This window comes from Halichoeres trimaculatus, unplaced genomic scaffold (genome assembly GCF_033239565.1).
Source record: "Halichoeres trimaculatus isolate MK-OKI-2021-1 unplaced genomic scaffold, fHalTri1.1 fHalTri1_scaffold_4, whole genome shotgun sequence".
In the NCBI taxonomy this organism is placed as follows: domain Eukaryota; kingdom Metazoa; phylum Chordata; class Actinopteri; order Labriformes; family Labridae; genus Halichoeres; species Halichoeres trimaculatus.
In genome coordinates, this window is record NW_027437182.1 from 4,217,485 (window position 1) to 4,232,902 (window position 15,418).

Sequence of the window (15,418 nt, forward strand, 5' to 3'; positions counted from 1 at the left end):
TCACTTTATAAGATTAGACATGCACCAATCAATCCGTGCTGATTTTCTTAATTTTGGGGGGATCAGCGATCGGCCCATCCTTAAATATGAAACTGATCTTACAAACCTCCAGGAAGGTCTGACAGCCAGCCATTGTTGCTTTTTGCTCTGAGACCTTGTTCAATTATTTTCAATGAAATAAGATTGGAACATTGAAGGTATAAGCTGTCAGTTATAAGAATAAAAATCATTAATCGATATCGGCAGGTCGGGCTTTTTAAAGACTGGTGATTGGTGATCAGACAGAAAATTGTGAACGGTGCACCCCTAGATAAGATTTCATTTTTTTCCAGTGCAGGAAAAAAGACTTGTTGAGATCAAAAATTGCTTTTCCAAGAGTGTCCTGGCCACAGACACAAAAACACATTATTCACCAAACACAACACGGAAATATGACGAATCCCTCCAGGATTCTCAAACATCTCTGTCTGCCTGCAAATCATTAAGGATCTGTTTAAAAGCATCCAGTGAGCACAGTTTGTAAAGTTTCAAGTCTTTTTGTAGATCATTCCAACTTGAGGAAGCTTTTGCTAAGTTCAGTCCTGACTCTGGAAACAGACAGTAAAGTAAGATCATGTGATTGAAGACTATGAGTTCCTGCACTTTGCTGTACTACAGGTGAGGAGATACGGTGGAAGCAGACTTAGGATATAGTTATAAGTACAGAGACAGCAGCATTTTAGTCTGTGCGATGGTAAGGAAGTGAGTCAATGCTTTAAAACCTGTAATGAACCTCAAGGCCTTGTGATGATGTTTTGTGAGGCACATTTTTACCTGTACAGAAAAATGCTATTGAAATAAAATGATTACCATAAAAAAAGACTTGAATTATACATTTTATGTATCTATTAAAGAATGTTTTCAAGATTTCATTTTAGTTTGTTTTGTGTTTTATTTTCTGCCCTTAAAGCTCCTGTAAGGAACTTTGTGTTTGTGATGATTTGGCGCCCCCTGTGGACCAAGTGGTACCTTTCATATCTTTGCTGATTTTCTCCTGGAAATGCACATGTCTGCTTTCTGTAGTAAAATCTATCACCTGCTGTGACTACTTACTGTTAAAAAAGTAAAAAAAAAAAAACTGTTTATTAAATCTTTCTAAAATATCCCAATATATTGTTTCCCCTGACATCTACTCCCTTTGAGTGGTTAGAGGGATTAAAATTAGGGGTCCACCAATCACAATTCTCTGGCCGATCACTGATCTTTAAAAAGCCTGACCTGCCAATACCGATTGGGGCCGATACCGATATTTACTTTTTATTTTTTATAACTGACAGCATATACCTTCGATGTTCCAATCTTATTTCATTGAAAAAAACTTAAACAACCAACAAAGTGTCCTGAGTTTTAGGTCTCAGAGCAAAAAGCAACAATGGCTGGCTGTCAGACCTTACTGTAGGTTGATAAGATCAGTTTTATACGCAAGGATGGACCAACGGCTGATCCCCTAGAATTAAGAAAATCGGCACTAATCGATTGGTGCATGTCTTGTTAAAATGGAAATATAAAAACACATTCCAAAACCCTTGGCTTCACGATAAACACAACATTCACACTTGAAAAAATGAACTCTTATCAAGTGTTTTTGTCATATTTAAGTAGAAAATGTCTTTTTAGACTTAATATAAGCCCCATTCACCTGATCAGCCCAGAAAAATGTCTTATTTCAAGTTATTTACAGACAAAAAGGAGGTCTGAATTGCTTGTAATGGGTTAAGAAAACTATCTGCCATGGGAACAAAAAAAAGTTACTGAAATGAAGACATTATTCTAGTTTCAAGGAATTTTTTGAGCAAATTTTTCTTGTTTCATTGGCAGAGTTTTTTAACTTGTCACAAGCAAGTCAGACCTCATTTTTATCTTTAAATAATTTGAAGAAGACAGTTTCCCGGACTGACCAGTTGAATGCAGCTCATATCAAGAAGAATAGATTATTTTTTACTGAAAATAAGACAAAAAAAACTTGGTAAGATTTCAGTTTTTTGCAGTTTTTGTCTCTTTTTTGGGACATTTCCCTGGTTTGCTGGGTAAAAGAGAAACTGATCTCCTAAAGATCTTGCTAGCATCTAGTCAAAAAGCCCAGCTGTTGGTATTTTTATTAATATTGTAAAACAACAATATCTAATAGAGAAAATGACATTTTCCATAAGGCTACAAAATGAATTGGTTAAAAACAATTGGAGAAATGGGATATTTGTTTAACCGGGGGAAAAAAAAACATTTATGACTGTATAGATAGGTTTGCATTTTGTGTTTAGTCTTTTTTTAAACATGTGCTTTCTTGTACAGAGTAACCCATGACCTCTTTTTCTGGTGTTCTTCTGTGTACATACGTGAATATGCATATGCTTGTACACAAGTATGTTTAAAAGAAAGAAAGAATGCAAAAAACAAAAGGTTAGAAATAACAAATCCTGTCACTAATGGTAACTTCTGATTTTGGGGGTCGAAAACATACCTCACTTCCAACATTTCTCACACCACTCAAAAAATCTTCACACAGGCTCTTGGATATTTTCAACAGCTTCTCTTGACAATTTGAAAAGACAGTACTAATAAAACAAAAGTAAGTTTGTGTTTCTGTGGGAGTTAAAAGTTAAATCTGATGATGAAACCATTCAGCTCTGATACACATGATAAGAACAGAGGCTGAAGTGTCATATTTAGCACGTTCCTCTGAGCGGATCTGACTGAGCACAAAATCACAACCGCATGTTTCCCAGACAAATGATCACCAACAAACTTATTTTTCTACGAACAAAGTTTCCTCCTAATTGTATTGGTATTGGCAGAAGAAGCGCTGCTCAGGAAGTGAAGAGGACTGCTCTTTATAATTGAATCGGGCAGAGTCAGATTGCAGCGCTGGGGCACGATGGGATTGTTTAGACATACGGAAGCAACTTGTGCTGCTTTGCTTCCTCGCAAGAAAACTCCAGCTTCAGGCCTCTCTTTTTTCCCTCCAGAGATGAATGGGTCTATTTCACGTTTAGGGCAATTTAGGGGATAATTAATGGAATCATAATACACCAGAACGGCCCCTGACCTCATATTGTGGAGTGAGAAACACAAGAGACGGGGAAAATGACATCAGTCAGCACAGACGTGGTTGGTCTATCAGAGAGGAATTATTGGTGCCACGTGTGACGCTGACGATGGCATAAAAGATGAATTATAAACACACCGAGCTGGTGGATGTGATAGGAAGCAGAGGAGGGGGCTGTGAGGCACCGGTGAGGGGGACAGGGAGGGCGGAGCGGGGTCAGGGGAATGCAGTGGATGTGGTTTTATGATGATGGCTGCTGAGGGGATGCCTGGGTGGAGGGATGGTTCGAGAGGCACAGGTTTTGAACTTGGGCGGGAGGTGTGTGGCGAAGGCTGGGGATGGTAAATAGCTACCAGGTGTGTCGGTGTACTCGTCTGTGTGTGTGTGAGAGAGGAAGAGAGGGTGTCTCTGTTAGGTGTGAGAGCAGAGGGGACAGGAGACAGCTGCTGTGGCGACAAAAGGCAGAAAAACAGACTCATATATTAATGTTTCTCCCTTTGTCTTATGACGGGGTGTTCTTCATGTCAGACTCGGCTACAGGTGCATCTCAGATTCTTCAAATATGATTAAAAAATTCATATAAAGACACATTTCTAAAACTGTATAGCATGTAGAGTAACAAGTTGTCCAACTTTTATTTTTGTCTGACAGTTTAGTATTTAAGCTGAAAGCTTAAACTTAAGTCTTCTTCCTTTTTGTCAGATTATTTAGCGGTTGGTAACTAGCTGAAGGTGCATTATCGCCACCTACTGGACTGGAGTGTAGATTACCTGGGCTGTGGGGCTGTATGCGTCACATGTAAACAGATCAGCGTGGCAGAGGAGAAGCCGAGCCGGCAGGTGAAGGAAACGAGTTTGAAAACCATGAGGAGTTCATTAAACTACCGTTAGCATTAGCATTAGCTGTTACAGATAGTGGTAGGGCAGAGGGGGTGAACTGTTTGACCTGCAGGTGAAAAGATTGAGGACACATTTGGCTCACTAAATTCTTAATCTGATGACATAACGAGATATTTTTTGTTATTTTGCCCAAACTGCTGATTCTATAAGTGACAATACATTCATATCATTTGTTATATTTTATAAATGTAGCATCTGGTTTGGTTTTGCAAATTTTACTATTATGCATTGACATCCTTTTTTTTCTGATTAATTGATTAATCGTAAAAATAATCGCCAGATTAATCGATAACTTAAATAATCGTTAGTTGCAGCCCTAGTGTAATTGTTTACTCGACACTTGCTTTGGGGCTCCTTTTATGTAAAATTACTTTCAGTGGGTTGTAGCCTGATGGTCTATCTGCATATAGCACTGCTGGCGTGCCACCTTACACTAGAAAAACTGAAATCTTCTAAAGTGTTTTTGTCTTTTTTTCAACAGAAAATGTCTTTTTAGACTTAACATGAGCCATATTCAACTGACCAGTCCAGAAAAATGTCTTGTTTCGAGTTATTTAAACACAAAAATGAGGTGTGAATTGTTGGTAACAAGTTATATAAGTCTGCCAATGGATAATGGTCAATTAAGCACTGAGTCAAAGTTTTGGCGTTGTGCGCAGGTGCCAAGTCCTGCTGGAGAAGGAAAACAGCATCTCTACAAAGCTTGTCAGTATATTTAAACAGAAAGTGCTGGAAAATCTCTTGATTTATGTTTGCGTTGGCTTTGGACTTCAAAAAACACAATGGTGCAACAGCAGCTGATAACACTCTGTGCCTCTGCATTCCTTGTGAACGAAACAAACCAGAAGATAAATTTGGACCACAGACTGTATAAAAACACATATGTCATCTTGCTCGGCTTAAAGTGAGATCGCCACAGAAACTGCTCCCCCTGGTGGCTGGCTGCTGTATAGGTCAAAAACTCAGTCTCCCCAGTCATTCCAGATGGGCTGTGGTCAAACTTTAAAAAGTTGAAAGTGCCCCGTAGAAATGTTTCTCACATCCAATTGTTGTGTTTATTTGAAGATATTATTTGGCTGCCTTGTATTGAGGTCCTCTTTTTTCTGAAAAGTTTTGTTTTCATTAGTTATACGAGGTTAAAAACGAGGCTTTACATCACGTTTAACGATGATTCACAGCTGCTGTTCTCGTGTAGTTTTTTCAGGGATTTTAAAATATGTCGGGTGGCAAAGACAAGAAAAGATCAGACTCTTAAAAGACAAAAAAATATTACTTTTGTCACCCAGTTCCACTCAGATTCTTTCAGTCCCTCATAGCTCTACTCCGAAGACTCTGGCTGCACAATACCTTCAAAAACACTTCAAAAATGTACAATGGTAAAATGCAGAGCCTCACTGTTAACTTTGGACCCCTGAGCAACAGCTATTTACTCCGTAGTCGAGGTAAAATGCCTCTTATTTCTCCAACTCAGAAGTATCTTGTTTTTGGAAATGTGACAGCTGTAGGCTCTTTCCCGCTGTGACTCTTGTCAACTCTTCTCAAAGTTCTTGACGTTTGTCTCTCAGCTGCGATCATCGCTGTTGCTTGTGCACCTTTCTCTAAACTACACACTCCTTTTCTAGTCAACTACCATAAACTTGCTTTGACGCATTAAAGCAATGACCTTTTGTGGTCTACTGTCTTTGTGTTGTTCCTCATGATTGTGGTCATGTTTACTGAACTAGACTGAAAGACACACTGCAAAATATGGAAATCTTATCAAGTGTTTTTGTCTTATTTTCAGTAGAAAATGTCTTTTTAGACTTAACATGAGCCAAATTCACCTGACCAGTCCAGAAAAATGTGTTGTTTTAAGTAAGTTAAAGACAAAAAAGAGGTCTGAATGAGTCAAAAAACTCCAGACCTTATTTTTGTCTTCTAATAACTTGAAACAAGACATTTTTCTGGACTGACCGGTTGAATGTGGCTCATATCAAGTGTAATAAGACAATTTTTACTTAGAATAAGACAAAAACACTTGATAATGTTTCACTTATTTGCAGTGTATTAATTATTTCAACTGTTTGAATCGTGATTTACTCAGACACAAAATGTAATTATCTTTTTTTTCCCCAAGATATTTGTAAAAAAATGTTGGTTGTGGGCTGTGATGCACAAAATCAACCTGGAAAACACATTTTAAGTGTATAACTGAGATAAAATATCAAACTTCATGATATTCTGACTCTTTAAAAAGTTTCGATTTGCTGTATCAGCGTCTCTTCCTGCCACACTCTGCTCTGCCGGGGAATGCATGTGTGGGCTGAAAGGGGCCATCCCTGACATGATGATCAAGATGATATTTAGCCGTGGAGAGGCAGGGAGCAAATCTCCCCCCTGATCCATCAAACCAGAGCCCCGGAAACCACTGTTACCCTTAGCATTAGACATGTTTATGTTCCAGCTGCACTATGTGACTAGCCACCCACTCACAATGCATTTGTATGGCTGTCTGTGTGCGAGTGAGGGTGTAAGAGTGTGTGGTTGGTGAACTGCTGTTCTTCCTGAGCGGACGGTTTCACGTTCGCATTTCTTTGCCGGCTGATTTAACAGAGGAACGGCTTAATTGGGGTTAATTATTCCAATCCATGGGCCAGGCTGTGTTTGAGCGAGACAGAGAGGCGGTATGTGTGCGTGTGCAGCAACACGTCAAGCCCCAGAAACCCAAATCCAAAGCCAATGCTGCCTTACTTTCATCTTATTCATACGTTCATGTAAAAATAAACATGCAGGCCTCGAGGAGGGCAGGCAGGGAGGGCGGTGACAGAGCGGGGAATGCTGGGATGACAGAGGGGTTTGTGGGTTTCTCTTCCCCTCGATGCCTCAGAATCACATGACATGAACTAATAGTTTCACAGGAGCTTTTCTCCCCATGAGTAAAATGATCCAACGTGTGTGTCGCTTACCTCTTTGGCCACTGATGAACTCCTCTCTGCAGTTCTGCAGCAGCTGCAGGATCCACTTGTGCTGAGCGTAGATGCACTGCCACGCCGGGTCGCCTGGGGCGTGGAGGTCAGACAGATACCTGCACAAGTACGCACACACGGATAGAAAATGTGGTGAGTGTCACTAACCTTTAGGCAGGAGAAGGTGATTAAAACTGCAAAAAACAGAAATCTCATCATGTGTTTTTGTCTTATTTTAGGAAAAATTGTCTTTTTATACTTGATATGAGACACATTCAAGTGTTCAGACCAGAAAAAATGTCTTGTTTCAAGTTATTTAAAGACAAAATGAGATCTGAATTGCCTGTAACAAGTAAAAAAAAATCTGCCAATGAAACAAGAAAAGTTGAATCAGAAGTTGGCTTGTAACTAGAAAAACGTAATACGAGTAACTTTTCTCTTGGTCCACTGGCAGAATTCAGACCTCATTTTGTCTTGAAATAACTTGAAATAAGACTTTTTTCTGGACTGGTCAAGTGAATGTGGCTCATATTAAGTCTAAAAAGACATTTTCCACTGAAAATAAAACAAAAACACTTGATAAAATTCCAGGTTTTTGCCGTATAGGCCCTGTACACAAGAAGCCTGTGCTATCCAATCAGGATAAAGTCCTGTTGTCCTAAAACTTAGGGTAGGACGATATGCTATAATCATGATTTGATTCTAATTACGATTTCTGGTGTGCTGATATGATTTAAATTGCGATTCTCCAATTATTATGATTATTTCTTTGTTTTTAAACACCAAAAAGTGAAATGATGATGATGTCCACAGACTCAGGAGCCGTATTTCCCATAAAATGCACACCACGTGAGTCAGAGAGAAACATTTCGCCCTCTGCTGGAGAAAAGTGGTAACTTTTTTTTTAAAGAATGCCTTGAAAAAGATTGACAAAGAATCCCGATTTTGATAATGTCAAAAAAAAAAAAAAAAAAATCAACAGAAATACTGATCCATTGTCCCACTCCTAAAAACTCTGTTTCCCAGGGTCTTCAAGAAACCAGAGTTTTCCAAAATCTTCACTTTGGTCGGAGTTTCCAGAAAACATGAATCTCAGTGACGTAAAACTGCAGTTTCATGCTGACGACCAGCCTAACCATATAAAAATATAAGAGGTTTCCCAAACAGCCTGCTACATGTGGACATGGCCTTAGAAGAAGCAAGTTGAGTTTTGTTATTTTATTTTGTTATCTTAGTTTGGGCTGGAGATCTTTAGTAATCCAGTTATCATTTTTTCGTGTGATCTTGGGATTTGTGTGTTTTTTGGGGTCAGATAGGAGGTGCTGGGTATGATGGTCCAAAGCGTAGCTGGTCCAGTACCTTCCCACCTTCTGATATTATTGTCTGGGATCCCCAGCCCATGTTGTTTTCATATAATATCGATTTTCTTTGTTCAGTATTCTGATTGTTGATCTGATTCAATAAAATTTAATTCATGCTCCCTAAAATGAATCTTTGGTTGTTGTGTCCCTCTTCTAATATGTTAAAGTCCCTCTTCTAATATGCTAAGGTTTGCAGGGTTTGAGCTTTGTTAAATTAGGTTGGTACAGGACACCATAACATTAGGGTCCACGCTCTGGCCCCAGTCAGGTGCTGGCTGTCAGACCAGAGTGAAATAAATGAATAAATGAAATGCTCTTTTAAAATAAAAGTGATAAATCATCTAAAAAGGGCAATTTAGAAATGTTTAAAAACAGTTTACCCCAAGAGACCCATTATTTACAGATGGGCTTACTTTTCATTCAAGATATTTCCATTAATGCGCATAAACATTTTCTATAGCACACACATATGGTGTGACGTTTGCTCTAGACCTTCTGAATGTAAACACCTTTACATTAAATCTAAAACATTTGTGTGTTCCTGAACTAACTCTAAAATTCTTTACAGCTAGAAATTAATGGAAGTATCTGCATTGGTTATGTCTCAAAATTCATTGCATTCACTGCAAAAACTGAAATCTTATCAAGTGTTTTTGTCTCATTTTAAGTAAAAGTTGTGTTATTACACTTGATATGAGCCATATTCAACTGATCAGTCCAGAAAAATGTTTTGTTACAAGTTATTTGAAGACAACACTGAGGTCTAAATTGCTTGTAACAAGTGAAAAAAATCTGCCAATAAAACAAGAAAAATTTGAAAGAAAATTAGCTTGAAGCTGTAATAAAGTTTTAATTCAAGTGACTTTTCTCTTTTTTTTCTAGACTGAAAATAAGACAAAAACACTTGATAAGATTTCAGCTTTTTGTAGTGTATCTGGGTAGCATTAAAATCTTTGATAAAGGACAGAAAACTTTCAGCGTCTAGGAATCCTTTAAAAAAAAAAAAAAACAGGTAAGAAGGAAGAAAAAATATGATGCAAAAAGTCACAAAGTCTCAGAAACTTCTGTCTGTCACTGAATAAAAATGTGTTGTTTTTTTTTTGAAATATATTCTTTACAATGGTTTTAGAATAAGAGAAAAACAGCCTTCTTTAAAAACAAAGACATCCTCAAGCCGAGCAGCTACAGACAAAACATTTGATATTTTTGTTTTTTTGCAAAACCGCATGTTCAGAACACGTATCAGAAATAAAATGGATTTTTTTTCTGCTGCCCAAATCCCACAAAAGCTTCGCCCTCTCCTTCATCTCTGTACCCACAGCCATCCCTCTCCCAGGAGTTTACTTTGTGGGCACCGCTCAGGGACCTGTGGGCCCTCGGATGACTCACTCCCAGAGCTGTGGCCTGGCTCCCTCTGCTGTCATCCTGTGAACCAACTGCTCAGTTGTTTCTCATTAGGTGGCATCTTTCAAAAGTTACAGCACAGGCACAATACACACACAAACACACACACACGCATACTCGTGCACACAGCTCCCTCCGTCCATGGCAAGAGTAAACAGGAGCTGAGTGGGTGTTCAGAGCCGTGCCTAATGCAGCAGGATGAAAGATGTTGCCGTGTGGTTGAGAACTGGTCTCTGTGATCCTGACAGGTTGGTCTTAACAATAATAAATTTGGAGAGACCACAAGTATGGAATGGACAGAGGGAGGAGGGGGGAACAGAAGAAGGGGAAAACAGAAACAGTTACAGAACGAGAACAAAAAGCTGACAAGAACATTGAAGGCTCAAAGAAAAGTGAGAGGCAGAGAAGAAAGTGGACGAAGTTCTGGTAAACGATGACACGGCAGACATGAAAGAAACCGAGGAGAGTAATAAAGGAGTACGAGAGACATGAAATGACTTTACGGTGACACAGACTGTTTGCAACGTGGACAGATTGTGTGACAAGCCAAAGGACCGGGATTTATGAGCTGTTGAGGATACGGGAGGTAATGATCCGCTTGTGTAAAAAACAAATCACGCAGGTTTGATGTGAAAACCACAACACAATAAAAGATATTATAAAAATGTAAATCCACCTGATGTATCTCTTCTGGTCGTGCAGCGTTGACGGAGTCTGCAGCAGTTTTTCCAGTAGGAGAGTCCTCAGAGCAGCGATCCTCGTCTCAACCTCCGCGTACACTACGAAGGAAAACCAGGAAGAGAAACTCAATCAGGATTTAAACACAAAAACTAGAAATCATGATTGAAACAGGTGGCATTTTAATCATTTCATTCATTTGTTATGGAAAAAAAAACAGGAAGAAAAGGAGGAGTGTGTTTACCTTTTTTGAAAACAGGGACCTCCGTGTTGCCAAAAAGAGATTTAGCTTTCTCATAGTCATTGATCACGACATCATAATCCCCCTGAGGACAAAAAGAGGGCGCAATTAACAGACTGACATCTGACTGCACCTTCAAACAAAAACAAAATATTAATCTAAATAATAAAACCAAATTAAACCAGAAAAGAAGGCAAGATGTTTGTTCTCTGAGTAATGAGTCGCCGCAGCTGAAAAAACTCTGTAAATAATTATGTTTGACTCTTTGCTTTTAACAAAAGAGGATGTGTATCCTGTCTGTGATCCAGGAACGATGAACTAAATTTGAGTCAATCCACTTTTTTCAAACAATATAGACATATTTTTAAGCATTTGTTGATAAATGTTAGGACTTTTTTTAAATGAAAAATACTTTTCTTTTTTGAATTTCTAATTGTGTAGAATTTTTGCTGATTATTATTTTTTCAATGTTTAAAAATTTTTGCAAATTTTTGTCATTTCAAAAATTTGGGGAATTTTTTCAATGTTTTTGTTAATTGCTGCAAATTTATTAAATTTCATTTTTTTAAGTTTTGCAAATTTTTTAAATAAAAAAATAAAAATGAAATTTCAAATACAGTCAATTTTTTAATTAAAGTGTGGAAATTTTTCAACATTTTTCAAAATTTATTAAATTTCATTTTTTTAAGTTTTGCAAAATTTCTTAAATTTTAAAAAATTAACATATGAAATTTCAAAACAGTTTAATTTCTTTTTAAATTGAAATGTGAAAATTGTTCAAATTTTCAATTAATTTGTAAATTTACTAAATTTCATTTTTAAAGTTTTGCAAAATTATTGAATTAAAAAAATATAATGAAATTCCAAATACAGTGGGAAAAAATTGAAATGAGATAATTTTTCAAACTATTGGAATTTCAAAGTTTTTCAAAATTTTTGTTAATTTATCAAAAAAAAAAAAAATTAAGACATCACATATACAACTTCAAAAATTAATAAAACTGTTGTTTACATCAGGGATTCCCAAACTTTACTATGCATAGACCTCTTAAACAGCATTTGCTTCTGGCTTCATTTGTTGAGAATAGGAAATTCTAAACAAACGTCACAATTGTGGAACTTTACGTGTTACATGTTCAGGACAAATTGTTATAAAAAAAACACCAGTTTCTAAAAATCCCCTTTTTTTCTAATTTTCGGGAGCCCCTTAGTGCCTCCTGGTGGCCCCAAATTATGTATCATATTTTATCCATTTTTCGTCTTTATTGTGTAGATGAAGTAGATTTTGTGGCTCCTGACTGACTTTAATCCAGGTGAGCTGAGGTAAGATGGCGCTAATGAAAGTAAAGGTTGCAGACCCAGGCTCATGACAGTACAATTTTCATTTAATGTCATCTTGTCATGAGAGTCACGTTTTATGATTGCTCAGCTGCGTTTCACAATAACAAGGTGTTTTATAAACCAAGACCAGATAGTTTTTCTCTGAGTCTGGTTTGTTTGAAGATGGCAAGGTTTGGTCATAAAGGCTCAATAAGGTGGGGATCCTTATTTCTTATAAAGAACCGAAAAGATGACAGCCTAAAAATAGACACAGAGAAGAAGTGAGAGCGCTCCATGTTTACTAAAAACAGATAAAAATGGTCTGTGGATGTATGGTGCAACCAAAACTTAAGTATAATCTCAACTAAAGGCAGAGATCATGATGTGCTCAGCTGTGCTCAGAAACTTTACCCCTCTTTTCAGAGACAAGTGGGTTTAACGCCACTCCAGAGGAAAGGATAGTGTGTGTTTATTGTGTAACTTTGATGAACCTGAAAATAAGATTAATTTTATGTTTCATTGTCTGATTTATGATGACCTAAGGCATTCACTCTTTAGGAAAATGTCTGGGATAAATGCCGACTTTTCTTGGTTTGATGACTTTGAAAAACTTTAGTTTTGTTTCAAACAAGCAATTTTTGCAAGAGCAGATTTTATCAGCACCCCTGGGAGAAAAGGCAGAGTGTATTATTTAATACTGAGCTGGAAAAAGATTTGGCAGATCGATCAATCAATCATATATTCATTTTGCATTACATGCTTCACGCTCATACACGTGTGTGTCTGTATTTTTGTCTTTGAATACCTTTTGGATATTTCGCTCAATGTTGAGTGGCAGGTTGAAGAGAAACTTGAAACGCTGCAGGACATTCAGAGCATTGCGTGTGGAGTCAGCTTTGTCTTTCCGCCCCAAAACCTCCTGGAAAAGAGTATCTGCGGTATCACTGGCTCCTGTGAGAAACACAGAGTGAGAAAGAGAGTGGCAGAGTGGAAGAGGCAGGAGAAAATGAGAAGCTGGGATACTATAAAAATAAATGTTGATACCACATTTCCCTTCTAATGTCGGCCTCTGGTTTTCTTCCTGCTCTCTGCGCTCTCTGACGCAGCAGACCCAGCTTTGGAGGAGAAAGTGACAGCTATCTCTCAGCCTGACGGCCCAGTGCAACCTTTGCACGACTAGCTGGCTTCGTGGGTGGCCTTGGATGTGCCGTCGAACGGGGAAAAAAAGTTTCTATTTAAAACAAAACCCCTCCCCCCAAAACAAATCCCTGAAGAAAAAACAGCATGGGACTGAGGAGAGGAATATTTCACATTTTTCACTCACCAGCCGGTGTTGTCATGAAGCTAATGTTCTTATATGGGATTGGCTGATTGGTGCTGTGCGTCTGACGCATGCATCTTAGGGGGTGAACGGTGGCCTGGCCCCGCTGGGCAACAAGCCCCGCGAGTGTGGGCTGTGGGGATGAAAGCTATGTCCGGCTGCAGGGTTTATTTACTCAAGAGTCCGGGAAAAGGACCTGATTATTGACCCTCCATTAGAGGCGGCACATTTTCATGTATGAGATGAGAGGGTGGGAACAAAAGATCTGCTGAAGTTTCTGTTGGTTGAACGCGGGGAAGATGTGCAAACATGGCTGAAAATAGACGTACTGTGCACGTGTTGAGTCTGTGGAGGGTGAAGCTGGGCGGCGCAGAGCGTCAGTCTGCTCTCTTTAACTTCTGCTCTGTGAGTTTGTTTAAACATGATGAAGTCAACACAAGAAAACGCTACAAAAAAGCACCGGGCAAATATAAACACTTTTTTCCAATAAGATATATGACATTAAAAAGTCCCATCTTTTAAACCTATGTTTTTTTTAAAAGGAAAATATTAAATTTTAAATATCGAAGACATCAGAGCTTCTGGAGGTGCTTTTTATATATCTACAGATGACTTAAAAACTCAGATAAAGCCCCTTTTAATGGCTTTTTTAATTCAACAACAGCTCCTCTCTTATTTTTGAGCTGCGGTTCAAAACTAAAAAGCAGAGCCCCATCATGGCATGCTTTCCAAAGAACAAGTCTGAAGTTTGACTGATTTTAAGTTGTGTTTTCATCCATTTATTGTACCAAAGAGAGTACAAACAGAATGAAAACAGGATTTTCTGCCTTTGCCACAGGACCCGTGAAGTGACAATGACAGATTATCGAAAGCTAAAGTTGCAGCAAGTTAATTTCCAGCCCCATAGGGGGGGCACATGAGCATACAGTATGTAGGCTGATTTTGTGCAGACCAGTTAAACTCAGTATCTTAGGCTTTAAGCCAGTATAAAACTCACAGACTGGTCTTCTAATTGTGCAATGACTTGTTTGTGTCGCTGATGCGATCTTGACTTGTGCAACACCTCGCCCTGTTATCATTCTGTATGTAGTTTTCATCTCTGTTATGTTATATGTCTGTGAACACTTCCTATTCCTATTTATTTTATTTTCATGACTTATATTTCTTGTACTTACATTGTTCATTTTTTTCACATGTTTTTTTCCTAGTTATACTTATCATATGACTATTTTTATATGTAAGTGGCCAACGGCAATTTTGCTGCCTTTAATGCTCCTTGGTTAGGTGGTGCGCCCTGGAACATGTATAAAAACTGGGTGTCACATTACACGCCAACTTTTGTTTGAAGCCAGGAGCAGGTGGTCTTAATTGTATATGTACTGTTAGTATTTTTGTTTTGTTAATCAACAAACAGCGATAACCAAAGGAATGAGACCTGTCTTAGTTTTGCACCTTTGCACCCTTTTTTTTTCTTTTGCACATTTATACCTCAGTTTATGATTCAGGATTGTGACACTGTTTGTTGGCTGTTTTAACTTTGTAACTAGAAAAGCAATTTCTGAAGAAATTGGGCTATGAATACAGAATGCTGAAGGTGAATGACTGAAGATGTGTCTGGAAATGGTTGAATGAAGCCCTGAATGTAGAAATCTGAAACAGCCTGCCTTGGATGAAATGAAATAGATGAAAGAATTTAAAAGTTAAAATCACCGAATTTATTCAAAATTTAAAGGAATTAATTAAAATTCATAGAACATCCATGAAAATATTGAACTGAGAGGAATGGAAGTCTGGTCTCTGAAATGCTGTAAAAGTGTTAAACTTTGTGTCCTGTGTGTGTGTTTAATCATGTAAACCTGTCTGCTGAGGCCCATCTGAAGACAAATGTTGCCATGGTGATCATTCTTTACTAACTGCTCTCAGAGAGCTGGTTGACACTGTTGATTCCCAGGACTGTACCCCTGAAATCATGGTCTCAAACTGGGTTATAGATACTTCTGATTGTAGTTTCGTTGTTTTAGTACATGCTATTTCCTACTACTGTAACTCTGTAAATTTGCGGGTGTGTTAAAGGATTAGCTTCTCTTATATCATCAGTGCATTTACTTATCAAACACAATATGTGCTCTTGTTGCTTTAGTCTAAAAATTAAGATGACTTTTTTTCC

General features: G+C 38.0%; 1 protein-coding gene across 2 annotated transcripts in view; it reads right to left on the minus strand.

Annotated features, from left to right (window-relative positions):
• The window catches only part of exoc2 (exocyst complex component 2), a 78,935-nt gene that overhangs the window by 25,669 nt on the left and 37,848 nt on the right, over nucleotides 1–15,418 (minus strand). For both annotated transcript variants that reach the window (XM_074669085.1, XM_074669084.1), the window contains exons 8-11: nucleotides 12,736–12,881; nucleotides 10,614–10,695; nucleotides 10,368–10,470; nucleotides 6,927–7,045 (exon numbers count right to left, since the gene is read on the minus strand). In XM_074669085.1, coding sequence (XP_074525186.1) covers nucleotides 6,927–7,045; nucleotides 10,368–10,470; nucleotides 10,614–10,695; nucleotides 12,736–12,881 — 450 coding nt within the window. The remainder of the gene's footprint in view (nucleotides 1–6,926; nucleotides 7,046–10,367; nucleotides 10,471–10,613; nucleotides 10,696–12,735; nucleotides 12,882–15,418) is intronic.